Below are 24115 nucleotides of genomic sequence, written 5' to 3'. Positions count from 1 at the left end.
GGATGGCGGGTGGGGAGTGCTAGGGGGTTGTGGGTTGAGCTCCTAGGAAATGGTCCCTATCATGATTTTCCATAATGTGAAGCCCATCATCTGTGCATATGTCAGGAAACACAGTTGAAAAAATAAAACTTGATGTTTATTTAGTTACCTTTTCACATAACTTCCTTTCTGGGTAGCAATTTTTGAACTCTGTATGGGTGAATTTCCACAACCTAGATGGCCATAACACAATAAGTCACCCGTAGTTCTAATTATTAAATGAAATATTCCAAGGAATTGAAATCTTAAAAAAAACTTTTATTTTCAATTGCCTTTGAGTTTTACCATGGATTTTCTGAAGTACTGCTCCAAACCTTGGAGACAGACCTGGAGGATCAACAACTCATGTGTACTGAACGTTCAGTCAGTGTTCTCACCATCAAGCCAATATTTTTACTGAATTACCCTGCATTATTGTAACTAGAAAAATACTTCACTGAAGTCTTTGGCAAGCACACCCTTTGGGATATCCTGAAATTGTGAAATGTTCCATATGCTGCAAATTCTCTCTTCATATTCCTAAATAGAGTTGTAACAAAATAACGGTCGACAGTAGGGAAGAATCCAACGTTAACTCTTCCTTCTTCTTCAGTTTTTTAAAGCTCTCGTTTTTCTCTCCCCTTCTCTTAGTATCCTGGTGTTCAGGCACAGTCTTGTCAGTAACATTCTACCCTTCAGCGCTGTTCTCAATTCATTGCAGCAGTGTCACTCCCATTTTTACCCAGTTGATATGCACCCATGGGCTTCTCCAGTAGCAGTTGCTGCAAAAGAATCCCAGCTGATTAATGAATCTTGAGCTCACATCAGTTTCCTGACTGAGCCTGAATAATTTACCAAACACTATAAATGGAAGCTAGAAATTTGTAGAGAGGAAAACCAAAATCCTTCAGAAACTGAGCCTTTGGGGGTTGAGATGAGGCTTTGAAGGAAATCAAAGACTACCAGTGCAGAAGGTGTTCTAGAGTTGGAAATCACATTATCCTTCTTCTTAAATTGAAATGTTCAGCCCAAGCAAAACATTAAATGGTTTTTCTTTTGTATTTCATTTCCAGAAACAACTGTGATTTTCCGCAGCCAGTTGTCCACTGTGTTCTCAAGTCTCCAGCTCTGTTTTTTAGGGCATGCATCCAAATTTCAAAGTTACTGAAGATTGCCTCAGCAGTCTCGACCTGGCATTCAACAGAAATCAATGGGATATACTCCAATAAACCTTGCTTCGATTTAATTTTATGACGTTGATCTCCTTCTGATCTTGGAGCTGATTGGGTTTTTCTGGCTGAGAAGGAAAGGACTCTGCAGGATGGAGACTATTCTCAGTGGAACCCACTTGAAAATATCATCACAAGTAAGGGGACACACCCAAGGAACTTGTCGTAGGAGCTGTGGTGGCTTCTCCCTTCGCTCAGCCCAAGCCTTCCCAGAAACTTGAGTAACTCCTACTCTTATTTGAGAGTGACTGCACAGAATCATTTCATTTCTACACTTTATGCTCCATGGTCAGGTGACAACCTTTAAAACGCTCTTGTGTCATTTTACGATGTGGGCCAGGTTACACTGCAAAGCCACAAAGCACAGTTTGTACAGTTCCACGTAAACCTAGAGATGAGAAGGTCTCTTTTCTGATGCACACTTCAACTTTGTTTCTTTTCTTGTTAACCTTCCCATCTGTCAGCCCACTGTGAGCAGAGCTAATGGTGTTGATAAAAAGTCTGTTCTCCACTGTTAAATCTCCTTCAGTTTACTTAGCATTATGAACACTCCAGACTTTACCCATTGACCTTGCGCTGTGGTTCATCTGAGATACACTAATTTTAACTGTTTTGGCCAGGGAGTTGTTTCCATCTGCAATTCTCATGAACAGCCTCAACCTTGCCTCTTGCCACTGAGTACTGTAATGGGTCGCAAAGAACGCAATTACTTGCAACCTTCCAGATGTAATAGCGCTCCACTGCAGGACTCAAAAGCACGCTCCCTTGAGCTTAAACAGGGTCAAAACTCAGCCAACCAAGTGCAAGAGCGCAAGAGCAAAGTTCAGCAAGTTCACTTCAAAGAGGAACAAGTACCCAACATGAGGGAGAAGGCTGAAGGCAAACCTGTCCCTAAAGGCAAAGCACAACGTCCTAAGCCACAGGGACTAGCCAGCTGCTCACTGGCGATTCCCAGGAGGCAAGGTTTTCTCAAAAGTATCGCTATTCAGACTTCGCCCAGTCTGAGGAAGCACCTTCCGAGGTTCAAAAGTAAATTGAGGAACACCAGCAAATCAGCCAAGGGTTCTGCGATGATTGAGTCAGTGAGAGCTGCAGGGGTTGCCCCCACTGAGAAAGACATGGCTTTGGGAGCCACTGGTGCTGCCACACAGGCTGAGTGCTCAGAACCAAGTTTAACACTGGTGAAAGGAGCTGCAGGAGCATCTCCCCAACCAAGCACCTGCAGCATGGGTAGAAGGAAGCCCTTATCAAAAGCATCAGAGCTGAAGCCACAAGAGGCACTAAGTGAAGTGTCAGATTTATGGAACTCTCCAGATATGTCAACAGATGCACATAACGCTGGGAAATTAGTGGTGTCAGACCACCCATCAGATCCCGGATCTCCCCATTCCAATACTGGTGCCTCCTTGACTGAGAGTATTCTGGGTGGATATCCTTCATATCTAAATTGTTCTGCGCTACATGATTCAGAATCCGTGACCACACAGCCATCAACTGCAGCTGAACCTGAAGGGGCAAGTCATTGGGAAGATAAAGTTTGGCCAGAGTGTTCGGACCTTCATCCTGCATGTATTGGTAATGGTGAACGAGCGGTCACAGATGTGCCAAAGTCAAGGGCCTGCTCACCAAACAACAGCAAGACAGTTATCTCAGACACTGAACTTGCTTTGGACAATGTTGGTAATCATACAGCTTCCTGTAGCACAGAAATAAAACCTCAAGCAAGCAAAAAGATTAAGGAAATTAATCAAATCCATCTGACACAAGGGGACCTATTTGATCTACAAGGCAGGATGCAGTTCATCGAGGACACTCTACAGTCAAACGAATACAAGATCAAAGTCCTTCTGAATGTAATTCAGGACATGGAGAAAACAAAAGCACTTAATGAAGGGTACGGTGACTTTTATTACATTTTTAGTTCTTTCTAACATTTGTCTCATAACACTTCTTTCCCAGTGTTTTAATATTTAGAGGCTCCTTGGAATTTAATCACATACCAATATCCCTTGGTCTACTGACATCAGAAGGTTATCGAGGTGGATATAGTCAGTGAATTGACTGTGTGAGCACACTATGAGAGACAGAAAAACAAGGAAGGCATAGCTCTAAGTCTCATTTCCCCAACTTACCAGATCCTGTACCTCTTGAGCTCTACTAAAATCAGCTTAGCTCCACATCCTTCATGATGCCAGGCTAATAAAAATCCACCAGTTTTGCTCTTATAAGCTCCAATTAACCTGGTATTCACAGTCTTTTGGGTTAAAAGTTCTGGGTCTTTATGACATTTTGCATGGCAGAGTGATCCTGATGTTTTTCCTTGACTAAACCTTAAATTTAATATTATTTGGTTCTTAGTTTCCCAACCAGAGGAAATATTTCTTCTGCATTGAGCCTACTGGATATTATGAATATTCTACGTAGCTTCATCAAATCACCTTTATTCGTTAATGATCAAGAAATACTGCACACGCTCATATAAAATCAGTCCACATAATTTAACACTTCAAGCCCATTCTCATGTTGGTGTTTCTGTACTACATCCATTCTTGGGTCTGTATTAATTAAGATGTGGTACTCAGAAGTAAATACAATACTTCAGAGAGGGTTTAACAACTTTGCTGTGACTTTCTTATTTTGTACTCGTGTCACTAAGGTAAAATAAACAACCAAATAACTACTAGTTATCTTAAAGTACAATGCACACCCCGTTCATAGGACAAAGGTATTCCAAAACCAGGATGGTACAAACAGAGGATTAGATGTCAATGTAAATTTAGAAGTTAAATGACAATAAGTGATAATTAACTTGGCAGTATAGATGAATCAATGAATTATCTGGATTGTAATAAGAACAGAAAAAGATGAAAATTCTCAGCAGGTTAGGCAGTATCTATGGAGTGAGAAAAAGTTGATATTTCACATTGACTTCATGTCTTCTCATGAAATAGAATGATGCCATTTGGCCCATTGGGTCTATGTCAGCAACCCCATTCACCCACTTATTTCTCAGCCACCCAACTATCTCACATTTGCATCAACTCCCCTCCAATTCCTCTACTGCCCACCTACTCTTGTGACAATTTACAATGGCCAACTACCCTACCAAACAACCAGCATGAAACTGGAGCAGCAGAGAAAACCCACAAAGTCTCAGAGAGAATGTGCAAATTCCACAAGGACAAGACTGGTTGTCAGGATGAAATCCCAATTGCTGGGGCTGTGATTTAGTGGCACTTCCAGCCACACCACAGTACTGCTAATTAGAAAGTCTTCCAGAAACAGATGAGAGATAGATGACCTGGAACGTTAACTTTGCTGTCTGGTTTGCTGAGAATTTCCCGTGTGTTCTGCTTTTATTTCAGATTTCTGCATTTCTGTTTTTACTTGGTAATTACCCATATTTCAATTAGTTGTATCATGTCAAGATCTAGTAAGTAAATGGTATTATACTGAAACTGGTCACTCAGACTAACTCCACGCAAAGATTCCCCAATGTTATCTTCTCCTTTACATCATTGAACTTCCTCCGCCATCCTACATGACAGTGGGTTACAAATTCTCTACAGATACCACTCCCAAACTCCTTTTCTGAAAATTATGCTACCTTATAGTTATGGCTCAATGTTTCTGAACCCGCCCCTCCCCCCCCCCTCGGCTGTATTTTCCTTTTTAAACATATTATTATTGGTCCCTAGCCTTGCAGATTCTATAGAAAGCAGCCCTTGCTTGGTCAGTCTTTCTTTAAAGTTATTATCTCTTTTGGTATCTTTCTTCAGATGTTTGTAAACATACCTGTTGCTTTCTTTGTGCCTCAGAGAACTAGTTTGTATAGTAAATGAATTGACAAAATTATTATTCAGGAATGGTGTATGTTACATTCAAAGTCCTATCAGAGCCATTCACTGTGAATGACACTTATTTGTCTGTTCCATCATGTGTATTAGCATTGCCACTTGGTGTTGGCTTGTCTCACTGTTCCTATTCCTATTCTAATTAGTTATTTGGAATCCTGAAAGTCTTGGGAATATTTGGGACCCATGCAATGGTTAGGTTGGAGTGTGTCATCCATAAAGAAAGTTTAACAACAACAAAATAAACTGCGTTGTTGCTCTCACATATGCTGTCATGAAAAGTGATTGCAATGTACTATCAAGACCTGTAAGAAGAGACTCGTATATAACATTGATAAGGAATGTTACATAATGAGAGAAATGGGTTATGTCTTGAGATTTGAGTTAGAGCAAGCTACAGCATGTTTTAGCCACCCGTGTTACATTCCAGATTTATAAACAAATCAAAATTTCGGAGCCTTTGGATGGTGTGCCAACACTTGTTTTACCATATCGCGTAAAATCAGCATTGTAACTACTAAAAAGCATTTGACAAAATCAAATAATCTACATAAAGACAGTGGCAGAAATTATAGGGTGTAGTGTGATAATTACACTGTAATTATGAAAATTAGACTTTTTCTGCCTATAAACCAATTAGTTTTCCCATCTGGGCTATGGTTGTTTTATTGCTCCTATATTCTTTTATTTAAATGTGATGCAGGAAGGTGTCCAACACTGGTCAGACTGAATTTATCAGTTATTTATCATGAATAGAGAGCCTTCTTACACGGCTGCAGCCCGTCTGGTGAAGCAGGAGCTTTAGCAATTTGATCTAGCTTTAATGAAGAATTGTCGATCTAAATGTGATTGAATTAATGTTGTGACGTGTCCCCATGACCTTGACTTTCCCAGAGCTGGGTGATGAGGCCTGGGGAGGCATTGTAAGATTGCCTTACGCCATCAGTAATTAACAGGCTGAAGAATGAAGGAGAAGTATCCACATTAGTTCTAAACAGCCCACAGTTCAGGAAGTTTTTCTGGGCATGAGGATGAAGCAAGTTTCCTGGTTTCATTCTGTCCGGCCAGGACAGTGACATTTGAACGGCACCCGCTATAATTATGATCATGGAACTTTATAAAGCCGAAAGAGGTCATTCAACTTATTAGAATTCTGGCTCTTTGAAAGAGCTTTCAAACTGTTTGCACTCCCTCATAATACTGCAAACGCTTCAGCTAATGTTTCAAAATGTGGCGTTTCCCTATCTCCATGTTGGCAATCCATTTGTGACTATGACTTTCTTAATTTCTTCCCCTCATAGACTGACCATGAGAAAGGTGGGGGTGGGCGTGGTCTCACCGGAGCAGTGAATGGTGTATGATTCATAGTGCTTCCACACAGGTCCAGTGACTCAGGTTCGAACCAGAACTCCGGTGCTGTATTTGTAGGATTTCTTTCTCCCTGTGACTGCATAGGTTTGCACCAGTTTTCTCCCACCTTCCAGTGTTGATTGAAGGTTAATGAGCCACTGCCTATGACCTCAGTGTATGAATGGATGGCAGGAGAATAGGGGTTTGGGGGAGTCAATGAACACACAAGAGTGTATGGACTACAGAGAAATGAGGGAGGAAACCGAATAGATGGGATTGCCTTGAGAGGTGGAACAGACTTGATGGGCTGAATGACCTCCCCATGTTATAGAGATATACAGCACAGAAACAGGTGCTTCAGTCCAACTTGTCCATGTTGACCAAGCTGGCGAACTGAGTCAGTCCCAGTTAGCCCATATCCCTCTTAATCTTTCATATGTGTCTATATACCTTTTAAACATTGTAACTGTACCCACCTCTATTTATTTATTTGTTTGCTTGTTTATTTGTTTGTTTATTTATTTATTGAGCTACATCGCAGAATAGGCCCTTCTGGCCCTTCAAGCCATGCCGCCCAGCAATCATAAAACATAGAAATCTACAGCATCTGTTAAGTCTTGCGAGGCCATGGATCTGCGCCTGGAAAATCTTCACCCTATGCTACCATGCCACCCCATTTCCACTAGCTCCTTTGCTGGCTCATCCTGTATACTCACTTTTTTCTTAGTGAAAATATTGCCCCTTAGGTATCTGAAATCTTTTGCCTCTCAACTTAATCTTATTCCCTATAGATTTAGACTTCTTTACCCTGGGAAAAAAAGACTGATTTTCAACTTACTGATACTCCTCATGATTTTATAAATCTCCATATATTCACCCCTCACTATCCTACTCTCCAGGAAAATAAAAGTCACAGCCTTTCCAGTCTCTCCTTATAGTCAAACTCTACAGTCCTAGTTTTATCCTCATAAATCTATTTTGCACTCCTCTAGTTTCGTGACAGTCTTGTCCTCAGAAAATATAGGAAATAACTTATGCAGATTGGCTGAACGAATTGAACTGTGGGCCTATGATGCAAGAAATTACCAAGAACAGAAAGGCTATATTGTTAATGGAGTCTACACTGACATGATACAAAATGAATACTTGCCTTCTCTCAGCATTCAATGCAGCTAATTTCTTGTCTTCAGATTGCTATTATAAATGGAAATCTCCACAGCTGTCTGGCCCATTTCCCACCCAAAAGAAATTCATCTAGACATCCCCCAATTCATATCTCCCTGCCTACTCAGCACTATCCTATATGTGCAACCATAACAACAACTTGTCTCAAATGTCTTCACAGGAATGTGATCACAGAACATAAAGCAGTACAGCTCTATGATCCATGATATCTGTGTCAATGTGATGTCAATCCAAACTAATCCCATTTGCCTGTAATTGGTCTACATCTTTCCATTCCAGGTCTACTCATATGCTTGTCTAAATGCCTCTTAACTGAGACTATCCTAACTGCTTCCACCATTTACCATGGCAGATATATTCCAGATATCTACCACGGAATGTGTGCAAAATATTTGCCTTGCATATCTCCTTTAAACTTCACCTCTCTCAACTTAAAGCTAAGCCCTCTATTTCCACTCTGTGAGAAGGGCTCTGACAGTCTGCTAAACCTAAATTTCCCTACAAACCACATGAGGAAGTATGAGGGCTAGAACCCAAAGGTTTGAGCAAACAAGTCATTTTTCACATCTTGCAGGAAACAGGCAGAATTGGCTGCTCGCCACCAGTGGTGAATTAAAACTTAGCAAAACCAAGAGGGCAACAACAAAGGTCTTGGACAACGTCAAGATTAGACACATACAAAGATAATGAGAGGAAAGACAATAGAAGGACTGAATAAAAAGATAAATAATACAGCTTAATTTCTAGAAATTCAGCATCACTTAATTTTGATGACATGGACTCATTTACAGAACAAATCCAAGGGCCTTGTTCAGGCACTTATTTTTAGACTCAAGCCAGTGCTTCAATCCATCAAGGCAATCATATTTTCAAAGTCAGAGTCAAGTTTATTGTCCTCTGCACAAGTACACGTATGCCCAGGTGCAGTGAATACTTACTTGCAGCATCATCAGAGGCAGCGAGTTTCAGGTACACAGCACTCACAAGATGAACATAAACTTGGAGCAACGCATAATCTGCTGGAAGAACTCAGCAGGTCAAACGGCATCAGTGGGTGGAAAGAAATTGTCAACATTTCAGATCAAAAACCTGTGTCAGGACTCTACTTAAAAGTAAACAATACTGATCTCTTCAATAGGGTTGGAAGTGAAAGGCGAGGGGATTTGTTTCTTTCTTGCTAAATATCAAAAGCCTCCTAAAATAGTCTATACAGTATCCCACATGTTTGCCTATTCCCAAATTCATATAAAATACTCATGCTAAGTCTGCACTTTGTAATCCTCTGCTGACTGTCCTCCCTTTCTGCCCTTATGGAAGTTCCTGACATTCACTAATTATGAACATCTGAGTAGCTGTTTATTAATTTTGCAACAGGATATGAAATTAAAGCTTACATCAACTGCCTACATTCGAAGTCTGGCCTGATCTTTACCTTTGCTGATTTGAAATTGGCCAGGACAGAGATTGATCATTTAGTGCTCCCCACAGCAGTCATTTAACACAATTACTGTTAGTGCCTCTATTGCTACCTCTGTCAGCTTCTTCACTTTTTATCAGTTGAATACCATCCAGGCCGATCATTATATACTCTAAGTGCAGCATCCCTCTGGCTATTGGTTTACAGTAAAAGCTCCTTTATATCTGTCTACAGGTCTTCCTACAATACCACTTTCATCTTTCTTTGCCAAAAGAACTTTAAGGTATTTATCAATCAAGTTCCTTATTCGCATATGCAAGATGGCACCATTAATGCTTTAGTGAGCCCTTTGCTTTCCTTGATTTCTTTTTAAGTTGTAATGGTTGTGTAAAAGCTCCTGCTATTTTTCCTTTGTGTTGATCTTCAGACTTTTCTCATATACCTTCTTAGCCATCCTCATCTTTTGTTTGCATTCCATCAAAATTCTTATCATTTTCACCTGTATTTTCAGTTTTATAAGCCTCAGATGTAAATTTATCTTTGTTCACATCCATTAAAATGAATGATATGATGGTATGTGCCTGCTGTTTGTCATTTCTGACATTTGTTTCCATAGTTGTTATGGAATTCTACGTAGAAGTTGTCTTGAAATTCCATTAGTGAATGTCATACTTATTTTCAATGACACTTACAGCAGGTAACTAAAACAACAACTACTCCACTGTGTTTCATCTCTCCATCCACAAAACCTTTTTTTTTAATTTTTGTTCAATGTTTATATTTTGAAGCATTATAACTCTTACTTAACCTGCACTGTGAGCAAATCATAATATTCCCCGTAAACACAAAGAGATTCTGCATTTTCTGGGAATACAGAGTAACACAGTCAAAATGCTTAATGAATTCAGCAGGTCAGGCAGCATCTGTGGAAAGGAATGAACAGTCGATGTTTTAGGCCAAGACTCCCCATCAGGATTGGAATGGAAGGGGGGAAAAGCCAGAATAAGAATGTGTGTGGAAGGGAAGAGGTAGAAGCTAGAATGTGATAAGTGAAGCCAGGTGAGGGGAAGGTAAGTGGACGGGAGAGGGGGGATAAAATGAGAAACTGGAAGGTGATAGTTGGAAAAGGTAAAGAGCTGAAGAGTGGATCTGATAGGAGAGGAGAATAGACCATGGGAGAAAGGAAAGGTGCTTGGCAGGTGAGGAGAAAAGAAGGGGGTAAAAGGAAAGCCAAAGTGGGGAATGGAAGAAGAGGGAAGGAGGAGGGGAAAAATTACCAGAAGGGGGTGAAATCAATGTTTATGCCATCAGGTCAGAGGCCACCCAGATGAAAACTGAACTGTTGCTCCTCCAATATGAGAGTGGCCTCTCCACGGAAGACAAGGAAGCCCTAGATAGACATGACAGAATGGGAATGGCCAGTGGAATTGAAATGATTTGTCACTGGGAAACCATGCTTGCTGCAGATGGAGCAAGGTGCACGACTAAGCAGTTTCCCAATCTACACTGGGTCTCACCAAAGCAGAGCAGGCAACTTCAGGAGCACCAGATTCAATAGATGACCACAGCAGATTTGCAGGTTAAGTGCTGCCTCACCTAGAAGGGCCGTTTGGGACCCTGAATGGAGGCGAGAAGAGATGAATAGGCTGGTGTTCCTTCAGGAATAAGTGCCAGGAGGGAGCTTAGTAGAGAGGGATGAATGGAGGGAGTGATCCTTGTGGAAAATGGAGTGAGTGGGAGGAAGGGGAAGATAAAGATGCTTTTGGTGGTAGGAATCCATCGAAGATGGTGGAAGTTGCAGAGAATGATATGCTGGATGCGGAGGCTTATGGAGTGGTAGGTAAGAACAAGAGGAACTCTACTGATTGTTAATGTAGCGGGGAGATGGGTTGAGGGGGCATGCTTGGGAAAAGGAGGAGATGTGGGTGAGGGAAGGATTTTGTTTGTATTACGATATTCCCCATGCTGAAGCGCAAGTAGCAGGAATGTGACAGAGATTGGCCATTAAAGGAACAGCCTGCTCTGTCAAGAAAGCATAGCAGGAAAAGTGGTATAGAATCAGTCATAGAATGGTCACTGCAAGAGGGAGGGCCATTGAGCCCATCTTGTCTGCACCAGTTCTCTACCAGAGCACTGTCATGTTGCCATCTCTTTCCTGCAAATTTTTCTACATCATGGACTGAATCTATCCAATTATCTCTCAAAGATAACAATGGAACCTGCTTGCACCATATCAGCAGGCTGTGCATTCCAGGTTCCAAACACAGACTGACCATAAGACCATAACATATAGGAGCAGAAGTAGGCCATTCAGCCCATGGAGACTGCTCTGCCATTCAATCATGGGCTGATCCAATTCTTCCAGTCATCCCCACTCCCTGCTTTCACCTTTGATTCCCTGGCTAATCAAGAACATATCTACCTCTGCCTTAAGTACACCCTATTACTTGACCTCCACAGCCACTCATGGCAACAAATTCCACAGATTTACCACCCTCTGACTAAAGCAATTTCTCCACATCTCAGTTCTAAATAGACATCCTTCAATCCTGAAGTTGTGCCCTCTAGTCCTAGAATACCCTACCATGGGAAATAACTTTGCCATATCTAATCTGTTCAGGCCTTTTAACATTCGGAATATTTCTTTGAGATCTTCCCTCATTCTCCTGAATTCCAGGGAATACAGCCCAAGAGCTGCCAGACATTCCTCATACGGTAACCCTCTCATTCCTGGAATCATTTTCATGAATCTTCTCTGGACCTTTCCAATGTCGGTATATCCTTTCTCAAAGAAGGAGCCCAAAACTGCGCATAATACTCCCAAACAACAGGAATTCTGCAGATGCTGGAAATTCAAGCAACACACATCAAAATTGCTGGTGAATGCAGCAGGCTAGGCAGCATCTGTAGGAAGAGGTGCAGTCGACGTTTCAGGCCGAGACCCTTCGTCAGGACTAAGTGAAGGAATAGTGAGTAAGGGATTTGAAAGTTGGAGGGGGAGGGGGAGATCCAAAATGATAGGAGAAGACAGGAGGGGGAGGGATGGAGCCAAGAGCTGGACAGGTGATAGGCAAAAGGGGATACGAGAGGATCATGGGACAGGAGGTCCGGGAAGAAAGACAAGGGGAGGGGGGAACCAGAGGATGGGCAAGAGGTATATTCAGAGGGGCAGCGGGAGAAAAAGGAGAGTGAGAGAAAGAATGTGTGCATAAAAATAAGTAACAGATGGGGTACGAGGGGGAGGTGGGGCCTTAGCGGAAGTTAGAGAAGTCGATGTTCATGCCATCAGGTTGGAGGCTACCCAGACAGAATATAAGGTGTTGTTCCTCCAACCTGAGTGTGGCTTCATCTTTACGGTAGAGGAGGCTGTGGATAGACATGTCAGAATGGGAATGGGATGTGGAATTAAAATGTGTGGCCACTGGGAGATCCTGCTTTCTCTGGCGGACAGAGCGTAGATGTTCAGCAAAGCGGTCTCCCAGTCTGCGTCAGGTCTCGCCAATATATAAAAGGCCACATCGGGAGCACCAGACGCAGTATATCACCCCAGTCGACTCACAGGTGAAGTGTTGCCTCACCTGGAAGGACCGTTTGGGGCCCTGAATGGTGGTAAGGGAGGAAGTGTAAGGGCATGTGTAGCACTTGTTCCGCTTACACGGATAAGTGCCAGGAGGGAGATCAGTGGGGAGGGATGGGAGGGACGAATGGACAAGGGAGTTGTGTAGGGAGCGATCCCTACTGCAACTCCCGTCTCCCCTTCCCCCATCACCACTCTGCAACCCCATCTCCCTCAGATCCCACCGTCAGCTCCTGGGTACTCAGAGGCTCCATCTTCCTCTCACCCCAGCCCTCCCCTCTCCATTGACACCCCCAGCCTCCCCCCTCCCCCCTCTGATCCCAGCTCTCAAGATTCCAGTCTTGAGCTCCAGGCCGGGTCTAGAAGTGCTGCTGTTGTGACTCCCGTCTCCCCTTCCCCCACCACCACTCCGCAGCCCCGTCTTCCTCAGATCCCACCGTCAGCTCCTGGGCCCTCAGAGGCTCCATCTTCCTCTCACCCCAACCCTCCCCTCTCCATTGACACACCCAGCCTCCCCCGTCCCCCCTCTGATCCCAGCTGTCATCCGTGCCGGGTCTTTACCATCCCCTCCGACCTTCAACTGTCGGAGGCAGAACGCTCTGTTCTCAGTAAGGGCCTCACGTTTGTCCCCCTTCGCCCACACCTCAGCGAGTTCCGTGTTCGCCATGATGCGGAAATTTTCTTCCGCCGTCTCCGTCTCCGAGCCTACTTCTTCGGCAAGGACTCTTCCACCCCCACCGATGACCCCTTCTCCCGTCTTCAACGCTCCTCTTCTTCATGGACACCCGGCTCTGGTCTTCTGCCTGCTCTGGATCTTGTTATCGCTAATTGCCAACGGGACATCAACCGTCTCGACTTCACCGCACCTTGTCCCCATTCCAACCTCACTCCTTCGGAACGCTCTGCTCTCCACTCCCTCTGCACTAATCCTAACCTTATTATTAAACCCGCCGATAAGGGGGGTGCTGTTGTAGTCTGGCCTCTACCTTGCCGAGGCACAGCGACAACTCACGGATACCTCCTCTTATTTACCCCTCGATCGTGACCCCACTAAGGAGCACAAGGCCATTGTCTCCCACACCATCACCGACTTTATCCGCTCAGGGGATCTCCCATCCACTGCTACCAACCTTATAGTTCCCACACCCCGCACTTCCCGTTTCTACCTCCTACCCAAGATCCACAAACCTGCCTGTCCTGGCCGACCTATTGTCTCAGCTTGCTCCTGCCCCACCGAACTTGTTTCTGCATACCTCGACATGGTTTTATCACCCCTTGTTCAATCCCTTCCGACCTATGTTCATGACACTTCTCACGCTCTTAAACTTTTCCATGATTTTAAGTTCCCTGGCCCCCATCGCTTTATTTTCACCATGGATGTCCAGTCCTTATATACTTCCATCCCCTATCAGGAAGGTCTCAAAGCTCTCCGCTTCTTTTTGGATTCCAGACCTAATCAGTTCCCCTCTACCACCACTGTGCTCCGTCTAGCGGAATTAGTCCTTACTCTTAATAATTTCTCCTTTGGCTCCTCCCACTTCCTCCAAACTAAAGGTGTAGCTATGGGCACCCGTATGGGTCCTAGCTATGCCTGCCTTTTTGTTGGGTTTGTTGAACAATCTATGTTCCATGCCTATTCTGGTATCTGTCCCACACTTTTCCTTTGCTACATCGACGACTGCATTGGCGTTGCTTCCTGCACGTATGCAGAACTCGTTGACTTTATTAACTTTGCCTCCAACTTTCACCCTGCCCTCAAGCTTTTCATTCTAGGATGAGGGAGATGTCTTCCTTTTTTAAAGAAAGGGGCTTCCCTTCCTCCACTATCAACTCTGCTCTTAAACGCATCTCCCCCATTTCACGTACATCTGCTCTCACTCCATCCTCCCGCCACCCCACTAGGAATAGGGTTCCCCTGGTCCTCACCTACCACCCCACCAGCCTCCGGGTCCAACATATTATTCTCCGTAACTTCCGCCACCTCCAACGGGATCCCACCACTAAGCACATCTTTCCCTCCCCCCTTCTCTCTGCATTCCGCAGGGATCGCTCCCTACGCAACTCCCTTGTCCATTCGTCCCTCCCATCCCTCCCCACTGATCACCCTCCTGGCACTTATCCATGTAAGCGGAACAAGTGCTACACATGCCCTTACACTTCCTCCCTTACCACCATTCAGGGCCCCAAACAGTCCTTCCAGGTGAGGCAACACTTCACCTGTGAGTCGACTGGGGTGATATATGCCTCCGGTGCTCCCGATGTGGCCTTTTATATATTGGCGAGACCCGACGCAGACTGGGAGACCACTTTGCTGAACATCTACGCTCTGTCCGCCAGAGAAAGCAGGATCTCCCAGTGGCCACACATTTTAATTCCACCTCCCATTCCCATTCTGACATGTCTATCCACGGCCTCCTCTACTGTAAAGATGAAGCCACACTCAGGTTGGAGGAACAACACCTTATATTCCGTCTGGGTAGCCTCCAACCTGATGGCATGAACATCGACTTCTCTAACTTCCGCTAAGGCCCCACCTCCCCCTCGTACCCCATCTGTTACTTATTTTTATGCACACATTCTTTCTCTCACTCTCCTTTTTCTCCCGCTGTCCCTCTGAATATACCTCTTGCCCATCCTTTGGTTCCCCCCTCCCCTTGTCTTTCTTCCCGGACCTCCTGTCCCATGATCCTCTTGTATCCCCTTTTGCCTATCACCTGTCCAGCTCTTGGCTCCATCCCTCCCCCTCCTGTCTTCTCCTATCATTTTGGATCTCCCCCTCCCCCTCCAACTTTCAAATCCCTTACTCACTCTTCCTTCAGTTAGTCCTGACGAAGGGTCTCGGCCTGAAACGTCGACTGCACCTCTTCCTACGGATGCTGCCTGGCCTGCTGCGTTCACCAGCAACTTTGATGTGTGTTGCATAATACTCCCAGTGTGGTCTCACGAGTGCCTTATAGAGCCTCAACATCACATCCCTGCTCTTATATTCTAAACCCCTAGAAATGAATGCCAACATTGCATTCACCTTCTTCACAACCAACTCAACCTGGAGGTTAACCTTTAGGATATCTTGCAGAAGAACTCCCAAGTCCCTTTGCATCTCTGCATTTTCAATTCACTCCTCATCTAAATAATAGTCTGTCTGTTTATTCCTTCCTCCAAAGTGCATGACCATACTCTTTCCAACATTGTATTTCATTTGCCAGTTGTTTGCCCATTCCCCTAAACTATCTAAATCTCTCTGCAGGCTCTCTGTTTCCTCAACACTACCCGCTCCTCCACCTATCTTTGTATCATGACAAATTTAACCACAAATCCATTGATACCATAGTCCAAATTATTGACATACATCGTAAAAGGCAGCGGTCCCAACACTGACCCCTGTGGAACTCAACTGGTAACCGGCAGCCAGCCGGAATGGGATCCCTTTATTCCCACTCTGTTTTATGCATAAAAAAGTTTTCCTGATGTCACTCCTCCCTCTCTTACCCTTTATTTTATCCTTGTGTCCTTTAGTCAGTAGCACCCTCCACCAATGGAAATAGCTTCCCACTTTCCAGACCTCTCCTCATTTTATATACTTCTACCAAATATCCCCTCATCCTTCTCTTCTGTGGAGAGAGAAGAAAAACAGGATGAGTGTCTCTAATCCACCCCTGTAACTGCAGCCCTTCATTGCAGGAAACCTGTAAATCTATCTGGGATACTGTCCAATGCCTTCACATCCTTCCCATAAGGAGGTGACCACAACTGAACAGAACATTCCAACAGTCCTGAAGAAGGGTCTCGGCCTAAAACTCTGACTGGTTACTCTTTCCCACAGATGCTGCCTGAGCTGCTGAGTTTCTCCAACATTTTGCGAGTGTAACTCCATTTAAGGGCTGATCAGTGTTTTACAAAGGTTCACTACTTTCTGATTTTTTTCATAATTCCTCTATGGATAAAGCCCAGAATTGTGCATGGTTTGCTAACTACTTTGTCAGCTTGCCCTGCTATCTTCATTGATTTGTGCACACATATCCACAACTTCCTCTCTCCTCCATCACCTTTAGAACAGTATGCTTCAACCTCCTTATAAAATTCCATCTGCTACGTGTCTGTCTGCCCATTCCACTGGCCAACACATAACTTGCTGCAAACTGTCACTATCCTCTTCACAGTTCACAATACTGCCAAATTTTGTGTGATCTGCAAATTTAGAAATTTCAACTTGCACCTTCAAGTGTAGATCATTTTTAAAGATATAAAAGAACGTCAAAGACCCTAACTCTAATGCCCCTATCCTCCTTCCAACAGTCTAAAAAACAACCATTCACCACAAGCCATTGTTGCCAGTTACTGAGCCAATGATGGTTTAACCTAGAGGTGCTGCCTGGCCTGCCTGTGTTCACCAGCAACTTTGATGTGTGTTGCTTGACACTATCAATGCTGTTTTTCTGTCATGCCTTCAACTTTGTTGATAAGTGTTATCAATAGATTTCTGGAAGTCCATGTGTAACACATCAATTTTATTATCCTCATCAACGCTGTTACCGTATCAAACATTCTATCAAATTGGTCAAGCATAATATGTCCTTAGTAATACATTGTCGGCATAAAGTGACTGAGCAATACAACTTGGCTACAGGCTCAATGGCCCAACTCGTCAAGCTGAACAACATGTCCATGTTAACCATTCCCACTTGCCCATGATTGGCCTTTATCCCTCCAAACCTTTCTTATCTATCTACTTACCTAAGTGTTGTTTAAATATTGTTACTGTACCTGTTTGCACCACTTTTTCTCTGGCAGCTCGTTCCATATACACACTAAACTCGGCAGGAAGAAGTTGCCCTCAGGCCTCTTTTAGATCTTTTCCTGCTCACCTTAAACTTATCCTCCAGTTTTTTGAAAATATTGGAAAAAGACTATGTATGCACACCCTATATATGACTATCATGATTTTATACACCTCTATAAGGTCTCCCCTCAGCCCCTATGTTCCAATAAATAAACTCTTAGTCTGCCCAACATTTGCCTATAACTTAGGTTTGGTTCAGTTACTCCACTTTCTTCCATATGTTTAGTATCCAGTCATGAACCAATGTTTCAAAAAGTTTTCTCGTAAACAAGATTAATTTGAATAGCCTTTAATTGCTGGGATCTTCCTTACTTCCTGATTTGAACAAGCAAATGACATTTGCCACATGTGGGATGTATTCATCTACCTCTGAGCTTCTCCCTCTCTTTTATCAAAGAACAGGAATAAGCACAAGAGATTCTGCAGATGCTGGAAATCCAGAGTAACACACACAAAATGCTGGAGGAGCTCTACCAGTCAGGCAGCGTCAATCGCAAAGAATAAACCGGAGCTTCCCAATGATTTTTATGCCATGGACCAATACCATTAAGTAAGGGGTCCATGGACCACAGGTTAGAAACCTCTGGAATAAACAGTTGATATTTTGGGCTGAGACTCTTTATCAGCGGTAATCAGTAGATGAAAGAACAGGAATGATTCACTTGAAATAACTTCTTAAATTCAGCTTTTAGCATTTTAATCCAAATCCATCTAGTAGATAATAAAGGTGCAACACAATGTTGGAAAGGCTCAATAGATCAGGCAGCATCTATGGAAATAAATAACCAATCGAAGTTTTGATGTGAGACCTTTCATTTAGGACCTATGCATAATATGTAGGTTTTTGGTAGAATGTAAAGAGTAAAATATTTTTATTAAAACTACTTTCTCGATTCAACTAAATAATTAAAATATATTTACAATATGTTAGTTTGGTATTTTCACCATTCTAATAAGAACCAAATTCAGTGATTTTCAGTCCTCTGTTTTTCCCTCTGTCATATTGTAAATCTATAGTTTTTATTATTATATTTGTTTTCTGCCCAGTTTTTATTTCTTCTCTTTCTAAAAAAACCAGTAAACATAATCAAAAGTAAGTTTCAAGAATATAATGTAGAATTACAAAGTAATAATTGTTTTGCAGTTATCGATAGAAATAAGCAGAGTGCAGAGTGTTTTCACTTCCCTATATCTGTGTTACTCACTCTCTGTTGTTTAAATGTTTCTTTGAAATAATCATATATTCACATTGAAATAACCATATATTCACATTGAAATATTTTATTCTAGTCAAGACAAGTCAAGTTTATTGTTACTTAACTATATACATGTATACCCTCAAACGAATTAAATTTTCTCCAAACAAGGGTGCAAAGCACGGTAATATACATAACACACATTTAACCCACAATAACTTATAGACAATAGACAATAGGTGCAGAGGTAGACCATTCAGCCCTTCGAGTCTGCACCGCCATTCTGAGATCATGGCTGATCATCTACTATCAATACCCAGTTCCTGCCTTGTCCCCATAACCCTTGATTCCCCTATCCATAAGGTACCTATCTAGCTCCTTCTTGAAAGCATCCAGAGAATTGGCCTCCACTGCCTTCTGAGGCAGCGCGTTCCACACCTCCACAACTCTCTGGGAGAAGAAGTTCCTCCTCAACTCTGTCCTAAATGACCTACTCCTTATTCTTAAACCATACCCTCTGGTACTGGACTCTCCCAGCATCTGCAACATATTTCCTGCCTCTATCTTGTCCAATTCATTAATAATCTTATATGTCTCAATCAAATCCCCCCTCAATCTCCTTAATTCCAGCGTGTACAAGCCCAGTCTCTCTAACCTCTCTGCGTAAGACAGTCCAGACATCCCAGGAATTAACCTAATGAACCTACGCTGCACCTCCTCCACAACCAGGATGTCCTTCCTTAAGCCTGGAGACCAAAACTGCACACAATACTCCAGGTGTGGTCTCACCAGGGCCCTGTACAAATGCAAAAGGGTTTCCTTGCTCTTCTACTCAATTCCCTTTGTAATAAAGGCCAACATTCCATTAGCCTTCTTCACTGCCTGCTGCACTTGCTCATTCACCTTCAGAGACTGATGAACAAGTACTCCTAGATCTCTTTGTATTTCTCCCTTACCTAACTCCACACCATTCAGATAATAACCGCCTTCCTGTTCTTGCTCCCAAAGTGAATAACCTCACACTTATTCACATTAAATGCCATCTGCCAAGTTTCTGCCCACTCACCCAGTCTATCCAAGTCACCTTGAATTCTCCTAACATCCTCATCCTTATGAAAGTAAAATCTGCAGAAAAAATTACGCATAAATAAACAAAGTAAAGTGCATAAATTAAATATTGTAAAGTACAGAACAGATTAACCAGTGACACTTCAAGTGTGATGCTGCAGGGAGTTCAGAAGCCCAATGGCCTAAGGGAAGAAATTGTTTCTCATCCTGATCATTCTTGCTTTTGTGCATTAGAGTCAAAGAGGATGGAGGATGGATGGGTGGGATCCTTAATAATACTAAGGGCCCATTTCAAACCTGTTGATGATGCACAGCTGTTCCCATACTAACATTCACCAAGGTTACTGCACAAAAACAGGGAAGTTCCCAAGCAGGATCCCATTGGGATCTTTGTAACGAACCTGGGAGTCCATTTCACATTTTAGTCATGAACTGGCCAAGGAGAGTAAGCTCCTCTCTATTTTTTTTTTGTGGGGGGGAGGACTGGACAGATCAACAGTATTCGTCAAGAAACCAGCCGAAGCCACTGAGACTCCACTTCCACCAACACTCTCTACAGATATCCGACCTCCTTTGGTGTGGTCTGCTATTGTTTCGAGACTTACCTTGATCACTGGCAATACGCCATTATTCCTGTATCAGGCAACACACATAAAAATTGCTGCCTGGCCTGCTGCGTCCACCAGCAATTTTTATGTGTGTTGCTTGAAATTCCAGCATCTGCAGATTTCCTCATGTTAGCGTTTTTAAATTCATTCCTGTATCAGTATTGTTTGGACCCTGACTGGCTCTTTCACACTGACACTCTCAGGCAATGACCTGGTATATTCATCCAGCCAATCCCATGCACCATTTTGTTTATTGATTTACTTAGAGATCCTGTGTGGAACAGACCTTTCCAGTCCAGTGAGCTGTACCACCCAGCAACCCACCAATTCAACCTCAGCCTAATGACAGGACAGTTTACCACGAGCAATTAACCTACTAACTGGTATGACTTTGGACTGTGGGGGAAACCAGAGCACCTGGAGAAAACCCACACCATCATGGGAAGGAAGTACAAACTTACAAATAACGTCAGTATTAAACTCCGAACTCCGACACCCTGAGCTGTAATAGCATTGCACGAACTGCTACGTTACCGTGGCACCTTCATACACCAGAGCAGGTGTTCCCAACCTTTTTCATGCTGTGGATCCCGCCATTAACCGAGAGGTCCGTGGACCCCAGGTTTGGAACCCCTATACTAGATGACATTCTAGAGGCCGTACTGTGAACTGTAACAGTTCATTCCAATGTTACTTACTGCATTTCCAATATAGATTCCTGCATATGCATTTCATATTTTGATACATATGGTCCTTTTGACATAGAAGGTAGTCATTTGGCCCACGAGTTCCTTTCATTCCCATTCCCAACTAATTTTCACTGTAACCTATTCTCATAAAAGCTCCGTCATCTGTTAACCACTCCCTTACATTCTTGAGGTGAGCAAGGGTGACCAATGAATATACTAATCCATACAGAAAGTTACAGTTATACAGCCAATCAATATGTCTGTCCAAGCTAGTCCCATTTGTCAGCATTTGGCCTGTATTCCTCCAAACCTTCTCTACCAGTGTACCTGTTTAAATGTCTTCTAACTATTGGAATTGTATCTACCCTCCCACTACTTCATTTCATCTAACCATTACACCCTGTGTGGAAAAACCTACCTCTCCTTTTAATGTGGGAATGTACTGAGGAAACCCATGTGCATTCACATGGAGAACACAAGCTCCATTCACAGACTCCACCAACGTTAGGATTGACCCTGGATCACTGGAGGTGTGAAGCAGCAGCCCCACAAGCCACACCTTTGTGCTGCCCAAGTAGGAAGCATTCATTTCCTGATACACAGCTGCCCATCCTATATTTGAAGCTATTGCTGACAGGAAGGTAACAGCATTTGAAAAGTGTTTAGTTAAGCACTTGAATCACTTATGCATTGAAGAACTATGGACCAAACATTCAGCAATGGTTTTAATTCAAGAGAATACCCACTGGTCAGTGTCGTTAAGATAGGCTGGATGGCCTATTACCACACTGTACAATTCTATGATTCCATGTGATTAAGTGTAACAGGTTTATCGGAAGTTTAATGATGGCATCAAATTATTAATAGTAGTTATACACTCAGTGGTCACTTTGTTAGTTAGCTCCTGTAGTTAATAATGTAGTCACTGAATGTCTATCGTGGTCTCCTGCCGCTATAGCCCAACTAGTTCAAGGTTCAATCTGTTGTGCATTCAGAGTCGCTCTGCTGCACACCACTTTTATAACGTGTACTTATTTGAGTTACTGTCGCCTTGCTGCCAGCTTGCACAAGTCATGCCATGCTGCTTTGTCCTCTTTCATTAACAAGGCATTTTGACCTTCAGAACTGCCATTCGCTGTTTTTTTTAAATTTTCACACCATTCTATGTAAATTCTAGAAACCGCTGTGCATGAAAATCCCAGATCAGTACTTTCTGAGATACTCAAACTACCCCATCTGGCATTAACAATTATTGCATGGTCAAAGTCACTTAGATCACATTTCTTCCCCATTCTGATGTTTGGTCTGAACAACAGCTGAACCTCTTGACCATGTCTGCATACTTTTATGGATTGAGTTCTGCCGCACTAGGGCTGATTAGTTATTTGCATTAACGAGCAGGTGTACAGGTGTACCTAAAAACGTGGCCACTGAGTGTATGTGTAAAACAGAGATTAAAGTATATATGTGTCCTGCACTTTATCTTTTTCCACTTACTGTCTTCCACACTGAGTTAAAGATCTGACTGTGGCAGGTGTATGAATATTTAAAATAGAAATTTACTTATAAACATGACCAGTAATGATATTTAGTCTGAAAACACAGTTTAGGAGAGAGCTTGATGAAAAACAACTCCAGAAACAAAAGCAAAAAAGACTCTGAAAACTCTCAGCTGGTCAGGCAACATCTGAGGAGAGTTAATGTTTCAGGTCTGAAGCCTTTCGATAAAACGGGAAGAAAGAAAACACCACACACAAATTGCTGGAGGACCTCAGCAGGTCAAGTAGCATTTATGAAGATGAATAAACAGTCAACATTTCAGGTGAGACCTTCCATTGGGACTGGAAAGGAAGGGGGAAGATACCAGAATAAAAAGGTTGAGCGATGGGAAGGAGGACAAGCTAAAAGGTGATATGTGAAGCCAGCTGGGTGGGAAAGATGTAGGGCTAGAGAAGACAGAATCTGATAGGAGAGGAGAGTGGACTGTGGGAGAAAGGGAATAAGGAAGGGCACCAGGGAGAAGTGATAGGCAGGTGAGGAGAAAAGGTAAGTGACTAGAGTGGGGAAAGAAAAAAGAAAAAAAAGAAAAAAAATTATTGATATTCATGCCATTAGGTTGGAGACTACCTAGATGGAATATGAGGTGTTGCTCCTTCACCCTGAGGGTGGACTCATCTTGGCAGAAGAGAAGGCCATAGACTGACATGTTTGAATGGGAATGGGGGATAGGAAATAAAATGGTTCACCACCAGGAAATTCCGTTTTTGGAAGATAGAGCGGAGGCACTCAACAAAACTGCCCCCTAATTTACGTTGAGTCTCATCAATACAGAGCAGGCTGCATTGAGAAAACTGGATACAATAGAAAACCCAAATAGATTTGCGGGTGAAGTGTTGCCTCACCCTGAAGGACTGTTTGGGCCCTGAGTGGAGATGAATTGGCGGGTGTAACATTTCTGTTTCCAGGAGGAAGATTAGTGGGGAAGGAGGAATGGGCAAGGGAATCGCCAAAGAAGTGATCCCTGCAGGAAGAGGAGAGCTGGGGATGGGGGTGGGGGGGTGGGTTAGTAAATGTGCTTGGTGATAGGATTTCGTTGAAGATGGCTGTATTTTTGGGGAGTGATGTGCTGGATGCGGAGACACAAGAGATGGTAGGTAAGGACAAGAGGAACTCTATCCCTGTTAAGTTGGCGTGAAGATGGGGTGAATGTATTAGGAGGAGATGCAGGTGAGGGCAGCAGCAATGGTAGAGGAAGGGAAACCCAGTTCTTTGAAGGAGGAGGATATCTCTGAAGTCCTTGAAGGGAAAGCCTCATCCTGGGAACAAATGTGGCAGAGACAAAGGAACTGAGGAAAAGGATTAGCTTTTTTACAGGAAATAGGGTGGGAAGAGGTATAGTCAAGATAGCCATGTGAATCAGTAGGTCTATAAAAGATGTTGATAGAGCTGGAGACAGGGAGGTAAAGAAAGGAAGAAAAAGAACATGTTATTTTAAAGTTGGAGATGCGGTAAATGAGGTAAAATAAAACTAAGTTATTTTCACTTATTTTCAGTCTCAGACTGTAAATGTTAACTCTGGGTCTC

General features: G+C 43.1%; 2 protein-coding genes across 2 annotated transcripts in view; one reads left to right on the top strand and one right to left on the bottom strand.

Moving 5' to 3' along the window:
• Window positions 1-24115, bottom strand: part of LOC140200352 (dedicator of cytokinesis protein 2-like) — a 699328-nt gene that overhangs the window by 261394 nt on the left and 413819 nt on the right. The gene's annotated exons all lie outside the window — the stretch shown is intronic.
• Window positions 1934-24115, top strand: part of LOC140200628 (protein INSYN2B-like) — a 73901-nt gene continuing 51719 nt past the window's right edge. The window contains exon 1 of the mRNA XM_072264199.1: window positions 1934-3141. Coding sequence (XP_072120300.1) covers window positions 1934-3141 — 1208 coding nt within the window. The remainder of the gene's footprint in view (window positions 3142-24115) is intronic.

This window comes from Mobula birostris, chromosome 7, assembly GCF_030028105.1.
Source record: "Mobula birostris isolate sMobBir1 chromosome 7, sMobBir1.hap1, whole genome shotgun sequence".
NCBI classification, from domain to species: Eukaryota; Metazoa; Chordata; class Chondrichthyes; order Myliobatiformes; family Myliobatidae; genus Mobula; species Mobula birostris.
The sequence above is the reverse complement of the archived record's forward strand: the minus strand, read 5'-3'. Positions and strand labels throughout refer to the sequence as shown.